This window comes from Anastrepha obliqua, chromosome 5, assembly GCF_027943255.1.
Source record: "Anastrepha obliqua isolate idAnaObli1 chromosome 5, idAnaObli1_1.0, whole genome shotgun sequence".
Lineage (NCBI taxonomy): Eukaryota > Metazoa > Arthropoda > Insecta > Diptera > Tephritidae > Anastrepha > Anastrepha obliqua.
The window spans coordinates 23183616-23197645 of NC_072896.1; the positions used below are offsets into that span (position 1 = coordinate 23183616).

The 14030-nt window shown below is 37.7% G+C and overlaps 2 protein-coding genes and 1 long non-coding RNA gene across 3 annotated transcripts; 2 read left to right on the forward strand and 1 right to left on the reverse strand.

The window, feature by feature from the left end:
- The first annotated feature begins 7221 nt into the window (after nt 1-7221).
- Nucleotides 7222-9563, forward strand: LOC129247809 (uncharacterized). The gene is made up of 3 exons (XR_008582578.1): nt 7222-7413; nt 7482-7552; nt 9490-9563. It is a non-coding gene; the product is annotated as an uncharacterized LOC129247809 (long non-coding RNA).
- On the reverse strand, nt 8800-9612 carry LOC129247808 (BLOC-1-related complex subunit 8 homolog). Its single transcript, XM_054887121.1, has 3 exons — nt 9481-9612; nt 9251-9428; nt 8800-9180 (listed from the first exon to the last, which is right to left on the reverse strand). The coding sequence occupies exons 1-3, from the start codon at nt 9521-9523 to the stop codon at nt 8865-8867; spliced, it is 537 nt and encodes a 178-aa protein (XP_054743096.1). The 5' UTR covers nt 9524-9612; the 3' UTR covers nt 8800-8864.
- A 1781-nt stretch (nt 9613-11393) lies between these two features.
- On the forward strand, nt 11394-12290 carry LOC129247699 (28S ribosomal protein S7, mitochondrial). The gene is made up of 2 exons (XM_054886948.1): nt 11394-11524; nt 11590-12290. Exons 1-2 carry the CDS (start codon nt 11487-11489, stop codon nt 12218-12220), a joined length of 669 nt encoding a protein of 222 aa, XP_054742923.1. The 5' UTR covers nt 11394-11486; the 3' UTR covers nt 12221-12290.
- The last annotated feature ends 1740 nt before the right edge of the window (nt 12291-14030 follow it).

Below are 14030 nucleotides of genomic sequence, written 5' to 3' on the forward strand. Positions count from 1 at the left end.
ACCAGGAGGCAGCACCCGCCACAGGTAATGGTTTGGACCGCTGTAACCGGAGATGAGCGCTCTCCAATCATTTTCATCGAGCCTGGCGCCAAGGTAAATGCGAAATATTATCGGGAGAGTATTCTAAGGCTGTTTTGAGGCCGTGGGCGAACAAAAATTTCGGTGGCAGTCCATTGGCGTTTCAACAGGACTCAGCACCGTCTCACAAAATTCAAGTGAACCAAGACTGGTTAAAAAACAACCTTCCGAACTTGATAACGTCCACCCAATGGCTGTCAAATTCACCAGACGCGAATCCGAAGGATTATTCTTTTTGGGACATTTTGGCGAGTCAAGTTCGAACTAAAAGATTCACCAGTCTCGAGGCTCTAAAAAAAGCCACAGCCCGCGACTGGGCCAAAATACCTGCAAGTCACATTCGGGCAGTTTGTGATTCGTTTCTGGACCGTCTCAAGGCCATAGTCAAGGCAAAAGGTAGTCATATCGAGCAAAAGTAAATTGATTCTTAATTTTGTATTATTTTCACACATTTTTTACTTTGAATTGAATAAAAGTAATTTTCCAAACTAAATTGATGGCCTTTTTAATTGGATACACTTCGAGTGCCGGACCATACATACTAAAATTTAGTGATCTATAAAATTTCATACTTGAAACCTTGAAAATTGTCTAAAAATTCTGAGTCAAAAGTTTGAAATGTTGATGAAAGTTAGTCAACCTCATCAATATATGGTGTACACTTCCTTTGGACGTTGACTGTATATCACTTAGGCCAAAGTAGCACTTTTTGCCAAGAGTGGAAAAGAGAAGGGTAGATATGGAATTTTAACATTCATTGAGTATTGAGCTACCCTTATTTTTTTCGGAAGGATAAGTCATTCGAGTGAAGTGATTCGGCCTCAAAGCTTCTATTTGACTCTGACTGGAAATTTTAATGAAACCACTTTACGGATTAAAAAAAAAATAATAATTGGCACGTACACTTCTGTTAGGTATTGGCCCCCTTTTATTTGTGGCGTGCTTCTTGAACTTTTTTTTTAATGAGAAGCCTTTTCATGGCAGAAATATACTCTGTGGTTTGCTATCATTTTGTTGTTTCATGCACGGATACTCGAACATACACACTACCGAATATTAGTCACGCACCAACAATTGGGCTACGGCGGCCGCCTTTCAGCTACTTGGCTGATTATATGCATATTTACACAAACTCTGAAATTAATTTGGCCATTCAAGAGTCCCGAAAAAATGATGATTTTCAATAATTTTTTTTTCCTAGTCAATCGCTTTATTTTACAAAAATAAAAACATAGCATTAATACATCATGTTTTGACTTGAGCAAAATTTCAAGAACAAAAATTAATAATTGTAAAAGTTATCGTTGTTTGTGTGGAGTCCGTTTCTCCGGAAGTCCCTTGATGTGGTTATCAAAAGTCCTTGGAGATTCGTTTAAAATCAATCGGACAAGAGAAATAGTTTTACGAGTATTAAGGGGGTGGTAGGGTTTAGCGCTAAAAAAAAAACACTTTTTTTTTTAATTTTTTGCAGAAATATGGCTTAAGATACTTTAATAAAATCAGTTGCATGTTATTGTACATCTTTTCAATAAGTTTTTAAAAAATATTAATAATAAAATATTGACAAATAAGCCCATGACAGAGTTTTTTTGGAGATATGTTTTTCGAGAGGTGATCTGCGGTGCCAATCGGCATTCGTCGTAGAATCATCTGAAACTAAAAACGTCGAATTTTTCAGTTAAAGTATGACGTAATGCTCCCCCCCCCCCCCCCCCCCCCATGAATAAATTTTTTTTTTTTTTTCATTTTTGTAGTTTTGGTGGCAAAAAAAAACGTAAAACGAGGGGAGGTATTTTTGATTTAGAAAACGTGTGCCAAATTTGAAAAGAATCGGTTGAATAGTTTCGGAGTTGTGATTGGCACCGACTTTTAAGAAGTCGTTTCGGGAAAAACACGTTTGAAAAAATGACTCTGAAAAATTATCTATGCTCCGCATTCGAGGTAGAGTGCCTACAAAGGCTATAACTTTGAGAGTTCTGCTCCGATCCACTTAAAATTTTGACACAACATTCTTGAAATGATTTACTATAAGATGAGTGAAGAAAAAAAATTTCGATTTTGTGACCCTACCCCCCCTTAATAGATAATCTTGTGCCTGATCGAAGCTTTTTTCCAAAATTAACAATATGGCGGCCTCAAAAAAAATGTTTCAGATTTTCGAGAAAAAACCACAATTAATTGTTTAAAGAAAACGAAATTTTTGAAAAAAAGTCCTTCGATCAAGCACGAGTCTTTTATTTTTTTCAAAAGCAATATCAATTTTATTGAAATCTACCAAGCGGTTTTTAAGTTAGAGTGATCACCAGTACAAAAAACATAATTTAAAAAAAAAAATGTATTTGAAGTTTTGCTATCGAGCGCCCGAGCGCCCTTTGTTAATTGTAGAATAACTCGAAAAGTATTTGTCGGACTCACTTCAAATTTTCACACAATATTTTTAAGATATTATACTTTAAGAAAATGCAAAAACAAATCAAATTTTTGAAAATTCTGACTACCCCTAACCCCTTAAGGGTATCTACTGGTGTTCTTAAATAAGGCTTAGTTATATTTCTGATAGAAAAGAATAGAAACTTCATAAGAAACTTCAAATTACACGGGCTTGATCTTGAAATCAATGCTAACTAACAGTTTACAACGAATTTTATTTCCTTCGTACCGAAAAAAAAACAATTGAGTCCTAATAATAGTATTTTAATTACGAATTTGAAAGTTTGAATCAGAACTTTTGCCTCATTTTAGTGCGCGTTTGAATTTTTCGTGCTATTAGGATGCCCAGAGTTTGATGCCTAATCTGAACACTTGCGTTATGCTTTTTCATTGAAATGGTTTTAATCAGCCCACATTGAAAATGATACCCGCATTTTATTTACGTTACCGAGTTGTAGTCCTTATATTTACACAAACATGTACTTATATAAGTATGTATGAATGTATTGGGAAATAAGCATCCAGATGAAGCAAAAATTCAATTCAAAGATGCTTTAAATGAACGTGCCTTATGCAATAACAAAGTATCGAATTACAAATTTATCCCTAACATGTAAGTTTGACGCAAATTTAATACATAAATGCGTATGTATAAGAACGTATGTGGTTATATACATACATACATATATAATATAATTGGCGCATACATTGTTCATTAGTTGTTTGGCAGAAACTCGGCGGCACTTTTGGTGTGCATCTTTATGTTGTGCTATAAAAGGGGATACCTTCAGTTTTTTACTGCTCCAAACGGCAGATGGGTTTTTAAGAGAACCTTTTTCATGACAGAAATACATTCAGATGTTTGTAATTGCCAACTGGGCGGGTCTCCACTATTAGGAAACCCATAGTGGATTTCGAACCCCGATCAATCGAGTGTTAGTCACGCACAACTCACTCGGCTATGGCAACATAATTATGTTTCCTCGCATGCCCATGCCATCCAAACATGCTAACATGTATGTAGTATAATATATACTTCGTTTCTGACTCGACATAAATATAGCAACAATAGCTGATCAAAAGCTTACGAGCGAAGCATTTGGTGGCTACAATTTAATTATTTTGGCATTAACATTAGTTGTGTTCGCTAATACAAAAATTTGTAAGCTATTCTTAATTTTTGCAAGTAGGCACTCGTTAATACTAGAGGGCGAGCGAAGTTCGGCTTTGACTACAGTTTGGGACATAGGTTAGGTTAGGTTGATATGGTTGTCCAGGGAATGGGCACACTTGGACGAAGAAGGATTCGTCCTTTGTGATGCCATTATGGAGGGGTGAGGCGGGAGAGAAAGACCGATGGGATACAGGGAGAGGGCGGGGAGAGGTGGTGCTGGGATAGTTGGGAGCGTGCGGATTACGAACGATGACTATGTTTGCGTCAACCGCTTTATGCTGCTGATGAAATTCATCAGATTTTTAATGTCAGCGCCAGCTATATCAGCAGGCGTGACAAAGAAGTAGGAGCCAAGATGCCTAGATCTTAGCCCCGCCAGAGCAGGGCAGCTAAGGAGAAGGTGCTGAGATGATTCCACCTCATCCTCCATACATCCAGCGCAAAAAGGACTCGAGGTGATTCCAAGTCTCACAGCATGCATTCCTCGCGCATTGTGTCCTGTGAGAAAACCCACGAGATTAGAGAGCTGATACTTTGTCAGCCTCAGAAGCTCGCCCGAGCGCCTGCGGTCCACACGTGGCCAGAAGAATTTCGCGACCTTACACGTTTGTGTACTTGCCCAGCGCTCGCTGAGTTGGTGCGATGCCCATCTTTCCAGGAGCAGACCGCAGGTAGTCAGGGGGATCCCAATTCTCTCCCTTCGCGGGGAAATCACCTCACATGTCCCTTGTCTGGCCAGCTGATCCGCCTCACAGTTTCCAGCAATGTCGCTGTGACCAGGAACCCAGATGAGGCTGATGTCAAAGAATTCGGACGCAGTCGAAAGCGAGGTCAAGCATTCCTTGACCAATTCCGAATGCACCGTCGTAGACCCGAGGGCCCTTATTGCCGCTTGGCTGTCGGAGTAAATATTTACTTTCTTGACCGTTAATACGCATTTGAGCAGCCAATCGGCTGCCTCCTTGATTGCGGCTACCTCTGCCTGGAACACACTGCAGCGGTTCGGTAGCCTGAATTTGAGTCTGATGGGGAGCTCCTCGCAAAAGACTCCTCCGCCAACCTTTCCTTCCAACTTCGATCCATCCGTGAACAAGTTCACCAGGCCCTGTCCCCAAGTGTAGCCCCCCCTCCACTCTTCCCTTGACGGAATATGAGTGGAGAAGGTTCCGATTGGACTAAACGAGAGTATACAGTGATCCGTTGACAGAGGGATGAACTCGAAGTTTCTGAGAATGCTTGAGTGCCCATAAGTGAGGTTAAGCTTATAGATCCAGCCCCTCAGTCTGATTGCGGTACGCGAGGCGGCAATTCTGCCTGCGATGTCTACGGGCACCACATTTAACATTGCGTTGAGCGCCAGAGTAGGAGTCGTTCGAAGCGCCCCACTGATTCCAATGAGTGCCGACCTCTGGACTCTCTCCAGCTTCTTCACCAATGTCGTCTTCTCTAGTGAGTTCCACCAGACTATGACTCCATATAGCAAGATAGGCTTTACAAGAGTATTGTATAGCCAGAAAACAACTCTAGGCGAGAGGCCCCATCTTTTACCAATTGCGCCCTTGCATCCATACAAGGCGATTGTTGCTTTCCTCACTCTTTCCTCAATATTGGGCTTCCATGTAAGCTTGCTGTCAAGGATAATACCTAGGTACTTAACCTTGTCAGAAAGCATCAGCGGAGCGCCCCCTAGTGAGGGAAGTTGAGCTCTGGGTATTTTATGTTTCCTCGTAAATAAGACGAGCTCCGTGACATATTCGGCCACAAAATTTCGGTTTGGCTTCGATAAAAAAAAAACCGAACATTTCTTTACATTTTTTTCCAAAAAAAATTTATAAACTTTTAATTTTTGTAACTTCTTTTTAATAGTGGTATCAAAGCCCACTTTTTTTAAATTCTTTGAAAAATCTGCTACATAGTATTTGCTTCTCCTTCGAGTGTGACTAGTGCTGCAAGTTAGCTCTGTACCGGTAGACGGTGGCTTTAGGAAGGTGAAAGCGTCGATAATTATCATTTGTAATTTATGATAAATTGTCATTGTCAAACATTTATTGTCAATACATAAAGAATGCAGTGATTTTTCCAAGTAAATAATCATTAAAGGCAAAAACTATGGTTCCACAAATGGATAGATATTCAAGGCATTTTTTTCTATTTACGAAAAACTAGCGTAGTTTACGCAATTTTTGTCCGATTATTGAAAGTAATACATTATTTTCCTCGTTAATAAATGCACTCAAAGAATATTAACAAACATCTTTAATTTTGTTGTAAAATTATGCAATAAAAAATTGTTAAAATTAAAAAAATGATAAAAAAAGCACTTTCTCCAGGTTTAATCAAATAAAAATCACAACTAACTAGTTTGAATAATTACTTGTTGTACATCATTTGAAAGGTCTGACAATATCCTTTTCAAAACATATAAAATATTGAAAATCGGTGAAAAAATGACTGAGATATCCGTAGATTACCGCGCAAAGTCTGAAAAAACGGTTTTTTATAAATAAATAAAAATTGGAGGGTACAAAAAATATAACAAAAATATTTTTATGCATTATTCGACCATATAAACAACCTACAGTGTGTAATTTGTCAGGTGTATTTTCAGTGTTGCAGCTAGTAATCAAACGAAGTTTGGGACCCAGAACCTTCTTTAGTTACGCAGCTAACAAAAGAAACGTTGAGAGTTGCGCTTTCTGATTTCGAAAAGAGAACGAGCATCCTTCTTCAAATGTATCCCGATGAAAAAGCAACAATAAGGTATTCCAAGAAGTATTGCAAATAAATATTGCAAAATAAGGAGAAAGGAGAGCAACGCAGACAAAGTTGAACGAATAGTTTTAGTCCATCAATCAAGAACGGAAATTGGCGACGATTTTTTTTTTGGAATTTTGTTTTTTTTTTTTAATCTTTTGCTTCTCGTTTTTTTTTTTTTTTGTGTTTTCTTTTATTTTTAATTAACCATTCTTATAGCAAATAAAAAGAATAAAATACCTGATGAACTTAAGGGTTTACATACGTCCAGCAGCGCCAAAAATGCGCTAAAAAACTGTTTTTAGAAGGGATAACAATAGAAATAAATATATTAAAAAAAATTGTATACATTGTTTATTGGTACTTAAACATTATAAAAATGTATTTTAATTTGTCTTTACAAAAATTAATATATAAAAAATCACGTGACCCAAAGTATAATGGAAAAAAGTTGACCCACGGTCTGCATCAATGCTCCTTGAAATGTTTATGGATCTGTAAAAAGTAAAAAATTCTTGTAAAATAAAGTTCTACTTATAGTCTGTCGAGCCGAATTTCGAAAAATTTTCCAATTAACGGCATTTTAAAAAAAAGTATGCGTTTTACGTCATAAATGTCATACTTTAATTATATTTACAAAATTGTTTAATAAAAATATCAAAAATCAAATGTATAGAGAAAACACTTTCGGATATTTAAAAATATCGCAACAAAAAATATTAAAAACTGTATCATATTATAATGCAGACCGTGCCGGTAGTAGTAGTAGTTTCGAGAAAAACGAGTTTAAAGTTTGTGGTGCAGGAGCGCGCGGACAATTCTCTACCTAGTTAATGGGCTGTAGAAGCTATAATATTGGGAACTTCTGCATGCTAATTTACAGTATATTCTTAAGATACTATACTTTTGAAATATCGAAAAAAATCGTTTTCTTTGAAAATTCTGCACGTATTTAACCCTTGAGCCTTTATACATACGTATGTATATTGTTTTTATTTTTATTTTTTATTGGGCCCGTTCTGACTTAATTTGTTCGCATTTGTAGGAAAACAATTGATTCACGGCGTTTTGCTTTACGGCCAAGTTTTCCCGAACCTACCTGGGCCGTTCAGCGAGGTATGGGTGTAAATGTTATAAACTGAAATTAATGTGATTGAACCTTCTCAGGCTTCACTCATGGCCCCTCATGTCTACCCTAGAACACAACTTCACAACGAGGCTTCCATGCTCCCGTTCAAGGGGCCCAGTAAAATGTTCAGCAAGCAATCCCTGCTTGGATGTTACGATAGGAATCAGTCTTGCAGACATTTGCTAGAGCCTGAGCCACCTCCCAAGCGAATTAAAGGGCATTCCTTTGACTACACCGACGAGATCGAGTACCAAACACGACTACAACTACTGAATCGGACATTAAGCGACATTCATCGGGAGACTTCCTTCACATTTTCATCAGTTTTCGATGTCGACGGCCTGCCTCTACATTCGTTATCCACGATGGACCCATAACCTCTTTTGCTTCATGTCACTCGTGAACGGGTGTTTTCTTTGTAGTATAATTACCGAGACAGTTTACCAACATTGAATCCAATACAAATTCGTTGGAGAGAGATTCTCTGCTGAATTTCAAGATTTGACTTCGCGGCTGCTGATTCCTAAATAACCGAAGTCTCTTGCAACTTCAAAAACATAACTGTAACGTACCATAACTGGGTACCGACAAGCGAGTGCGCCGTCTGTTTGTTTGATGTCAGTAGGTATTTCGCCTTGTCCGTGTTCACAACCAGATCCAAGCTTCTTTATCCACCTTAAAAAAGACAGAACTAAGAACCAGGTTGTTAAGGCGTTTCCACGCCAGTCGGTTTTACGTTACCGAAACGGCCCGGATTTATATCCCGCCAAGGATTGCCACTCCAGCAGCATTCCCCGTATGTAAGTATGGGAAATGTTTATGCTACTACAACAACAACCCGGTTGTTAAGGCCGATGATGGTAATACCATCGGCATACGCCAAGTTAAGTTCTTTCCTATTGTAGCATTATGTTAAATAAGTCACACGCCACGGAGTCACCCATGTCTGAAACTTCGTCAAATGGCTCGGAGAGGTCTGTCCCAATTCTGACGTAGTAAGTAGTTGGTGTCGCTTTGAATTTGTTAAGGCTATTTTTAGGAAACGGAGGCAGACGTTTGGTTAGCTTTCTATTAGCCACTGTAACTCAGTTTGGGTTGGGTTATTGTTTTCAGACAGTTTAGGATAATCAATCTCCTCTATCAGGCAGACCGAAACGACATGTTGTTGTTACTGTTGTACTAGCTTTTTAAGACACGTTACTTTTTGAGTATTTCAAATGCCAAACAATAATACTCAAACTCTTAAATATTTATTTTTAAACTAAAATAATCTTATTAAAAAACAAATCTCAACTAGTTTTAGTGCAACGTTGTATACGATCTCTGCAATTCACCCGTATTACTTTGTGTAGCGGTACTATCCCTTGTTGATGTCATCATAGTTTCTACCCGTTGACTTGTTTCGCGCATAACACCACTAAAATCAGGTAGCTCTGGCAAATCCAAAGTTAAATGAGCGGAGAATCGTTTATAAACTGAACTGCTCGTCGATTCTTTTTTGGATTTGCTTTTAATCTCACCAAACTTCAACTGTTGTTTCAGAAATATCGACGTTTTTATCATTTCCTGAATGTTTTTGAAAATTGCCTCCGAATGTTCCACACCTTTTACTGCCCTAAGTATAAATACAAATGAAATGATATTTAAAATTTGCCGCATATCACGAACCCCAACTGCAATTTTACCCAACTGCATATTCCATGTCATAGCAATGCCCTTGTAAATTCGTTTGCAACTGTATCACTTCCGCTCTTTTGTCTGATATTGGTTGCAGCACCTTTCGGACATGCTCCTGTATGCGAAAGAATGCCAATGATGGATCATTAGCAACAATATGTATGTTTTCACATATTTTCTCTGAAGCTGCATATATAAAATTAATAATTATTAATTACATAAAGAATTATGCATTTACTTTTCTTAGTTTTGAAAGCCAAATCTGCGTCCTGTGGAGTCATGGTGTTATTTTTAACCAAACTAGTCTTTGGCTGAAGTACAAATTTATAAACAAAACAATGATATAAAATCAATAATGAATCAGATGGCTGCCGATTAACACTGCAATTATCGAAGTAACTGGAATTAATCGATGAGTGGGGATTGAACAGCGATGTGCTTTAAATACATTTCAATCGTGAATTTGAATATAAATAATTTATTTTAAATGTTTATATTTATACAATAAAATATGGTAACCGGCTGGAATTTAGAACAATGTCTATTTTGGAATTTCTGGCAAACTATAATGTTTTTTTTTAATGAAACTTGGTGGAGATGTTAGTGAGATGTTAAGGAATACTCTTTATAACTTTAAATTAATCGGGAAATAATAATTTTTTAATTATTTACATTCAAAATGCCCTTGGGAACATCACTATAATTTGCCACATTACACTCTATATTTTTTAACATTTCACTATAAATCACCAAATATACACTCACACGCGTGTTTTTACCGATTTTTATGCTAATATTCTAATTATATCTATTAAAATTAAATGCAAATATATTTGCCTATGCAATCACATTCCAATTTTAAGCGCGAATAAGAAGAAGATTGGAATTACAACAGTATGGTGTTGCCGGATGCCTGCAAATGAAAAAAAATTAAGTACTTGAGTTTAGTGTTAATGATGGGAATGGGGGGTATTGTGCCTGCTTACTACATACACGCATATGACGTTTTAATTTTGGGTTCAATGGTTTTAACACGGAAAGGAGTTTTACGCAAAAATATTGTGCATTGCGTAGCCGGAGTTGGACTGATGAGGGTTATTTTTTTGAAGCGCGGCCGAAGGCCGCCCACGCGAAAAGGAGTTCTACGCAAAAATACTGTGGATTGCGTAGCCGGAGTTGGACTGATGAGGGTTATTTTTTTGAAGCGCGGCCGAAGGCCGCCTACGCGATAAAGAGTTCCACGCAAAAATACTTTGTTAATTAATTTAATTTAATTTTAATTACTTTATTATTTTTTGTGATACGCTTAATATCATTGTTTTTAAGTTTAAATGAGTTGTATGTTTTTATTTTCAAATTTATTTGTCAACTTTAAATTACAGCAAAAAATGCTGCAGTTTTACAATGAACCTTCCACTGAACATCCCTGCGTGCGAACTTCGTTTTCATTTCAGGTGTATGGCAACACCAACTTTTCGCTAAATTATAGAACTTTAACATTAAATTACTTAAAAACTATAAGCCTCCGGCAGGTTCTGTTTTCAGTTTTAAGATGGGGATACACCCCTCTATCACCCCCTTTTTACCGTTTTTTCCAAAGCGATAGACATTATACTAAATTCTAGCCTGGTAACCTACATGAATTTAATATATACGAATCAAATTCGTAGTTTAAAAGAAAAAAATGTATACACGAATTTTTTTAAAACGATTTTCACTATTTGATGATTTTTTCTGGAATCCTATCGGACTATTGAACTGCAAGCTCTCAAGCAAGGGAGAGAAATCAATTCTGCCAATGGTCAAGTCAGACTTTAACACAGCCTAGTTTTTCTTAGTTCAGTCTTATCCCAGTGGATATTTTTATACTTAAAAACTATCTATATAATAATTTTAGTTGTTAAGATATCGTCTAAAAAATGTGTATTGGCATAAAAAGTTGAACGAATTTGTTCAACTACAAAAAAAGGAAACTAATTTAAAAAAATGTGTATGTTAAATTTTCAGCATTTCATAAAACCACTTTGATATACTTAAATATTTCTATAATTTTGTAAAAGTACTAAAATATTTATTTTCTCCCAGTTAAATGGAAAGTAGTTAAAATTTACTACGGTATGAATGGCAACCTGGTAAAATTATCGACGAAATTGGGTCATCGCAATAACATCTGTAGGCTATTAAATAAAACTAGTGGATTCTTGGTAACTGTTTACCTAGTAATCTACGTTTTTATAAAAGAAAATGTTGCGCAGCTTGTGTAGTCGGCTGGAGCCACTCAAGTATGAGCAAATTCGAATATTTTCTGAAATAATAAACACGAATTAACTACTAAATTCTTTTGCAGTTTAGTATGCGGCTACACGCGTGCGATGTCGGCATATCCGCCACATTATATTGAAGCCATATTCTCCAAAAAGCAACAGCTCAGCCTGAAGGAAACTGATGAATACATCAAGCTCTCGCATTTGCCGGTAAGAGCGGCCAAGAACGATGATTCGGAGTCAATTTTCCATAACAAATTGGTAAACAAAATGATCAATTATATAACAAAAGGTGGAAACAAGAAGCTAGCACGAGAACTGCTTACAAAGTCGTTTGAATGTATCAAACGCATACAAATTGAACGCATAAACTTAAATGCCGATGCGAAAAATACAATAACAGCCGACCCTGAGCAGTTGCTAATTAAGGCGATAGAGAATAGTCGCCCATTATTACAGTTGACTGCTATTAAACGAGGTGGCGTCAAGTATCAAGTACCCGTGCCAGTGACTGAGAAGCGGTCATATTTTTTAGCCATGAAATGGATTCTCGAAGCAGCTAGAGAAAAGGAGAGAAAGGTACATTTACCAGAAAAGTTGGCATGGGAAGTGCTAGATGCTGCATATAATCAAGGACGGGTAGTCAAAAGGAAGAATGATTTACATCGCCAATGCGAAAGCAATCGGGCTTATGCACATTACAGATGGAGTTAGAAAGTTGCTATGAAAATGTAGTGCCTTTTGTTTAAACTCGTCACCAAATAAAAATGTATTATACTGAAAATGTTGAAATTATAGTAATCTTAAACTAGGTGGCGAATCTTCTTTCCCGTCAGATTCCGCTGGAACATGTGGCCTGCATAAATTCTACTAGCAGTTACTGCATTTCTAGGGTCAAATGCCTTGTATATAATTGACTTTGGGCGTTGTTATTGTTGTAACAAAGTGAAGCATTCCCCCATACAATGCTGGAGAGACTACTGACGACAATCCTTGGTTCCTCTTTATATGCCAGGGTCATTCGGTATCAAATTAATGTCGGTGCGAAATGTCACTTTTTGTTCTGACACTCGGATATGAATGAAAATGAGGTTATAAACCTATGTCCTGAGATTAATTAGAGCCGGATGCGATTATGCATACGTAGAAAATTCAGTTTCTCGATGCAATGAAGTACTAAACTTCAAAGGATGACAACGCCGCTTTGTTTTGGGACCATATTTTCCAACGCCTTTGACTTCAGGTGTTGTTGTTGTTGCAGCAGCATAAACATTCCCCATAAATATATGAGGAATGCTGCTGAAGTGACAGTCCTTGGGCGGATGTAAATCCGGGTCGTTCCGGTTACGTAGAACCGATTGTCGTGGGAACGATAGGTGTGTTCGAGTCCTCTGTATAACTGTGTAGTTATATAGCATTTTTTCGGGTTTGCTTTCGAGCGCAGTCGTATTCCAGCTTACTTTAGAGTCCAGTTCGATCCTGAATTTCTTTTCAAATTGAATGGCCCTAGCGATATCATGTCTGAATAGCTTGGCAGGTGGGTGCTCATGTATGAGATCACTTTTCCTTTACCAAAAGGAAACCGGTCTCCGAAACCTACTATTTTACAGGGTGGTGCAAAAGTAATCAATTCTGTTTATGAATAACTTGTTTTACTATCTAAAAAAATTGGAGTGAGGTAAATCCTTATTTTGACCTGTACGCACCCCTTTGCTTGTCTGTTGGCAAAAGTTATAAATCTTTCGAATTTTGCGCCGCCTTATATGTACCATGAAAAATGTATTAGAGGTTATACCATCGATTTTTTACTTCATTCGATCACGATTGCCGTAACTCGGCCCCTTATAGTCTGGTACGTGAAGTCAAGGTACACCACATTACATACATAGTTGGGAGAATGCTACTGGTTATAAATCCAGAATGTAGACCTGGATTTCAGACCTTGGCGGCCACCGTAGCCGAATGAATTGGTGCGTGACTACCATTTGGGAGTGGCTCACCTCGAATCTCCGTGCACAAAACAGTAAAATGATAGAAAAAGTATTTTATAATAGCGGTCATCCCTCGGTCGTCAATGGCGAACCTCCAAAGTGTTTTTCTGCCATGTAAAACTGCTCTTTAGAGATTAAATTCTTTATGAGGTTTGCACTTCGACCTCATGGTCTTTTGTGCCCTCTACTCTTCACAGTACCTTATCCAGACCCAGTTCCCTTATTAAATTCAGAATGGAGCTGGATTGGATGGATTGAACGAATGTGCTCAATCTGCTGCTGCAGTTGGCCAAGATGATTCAACCTTTTCCGCGTTATAACGCTGCATTCAAAGGGAAGGTGCATTGGAGTCTCCTGAGATTGGCCGCAGAAACCCCAAGAGTCCGAAGACCAAATCCCAATCATGTGCAGATGACTTCGCAGTCTGCAGTGGCCTGTGAGAACACCCGTGAGCATTCTAGGTTTATCCTTGCGGAGGGTTATGAGTTTTTAAACCTCTTTTCGTTGTATCAACCCTTGGTTGTAAATTCCAG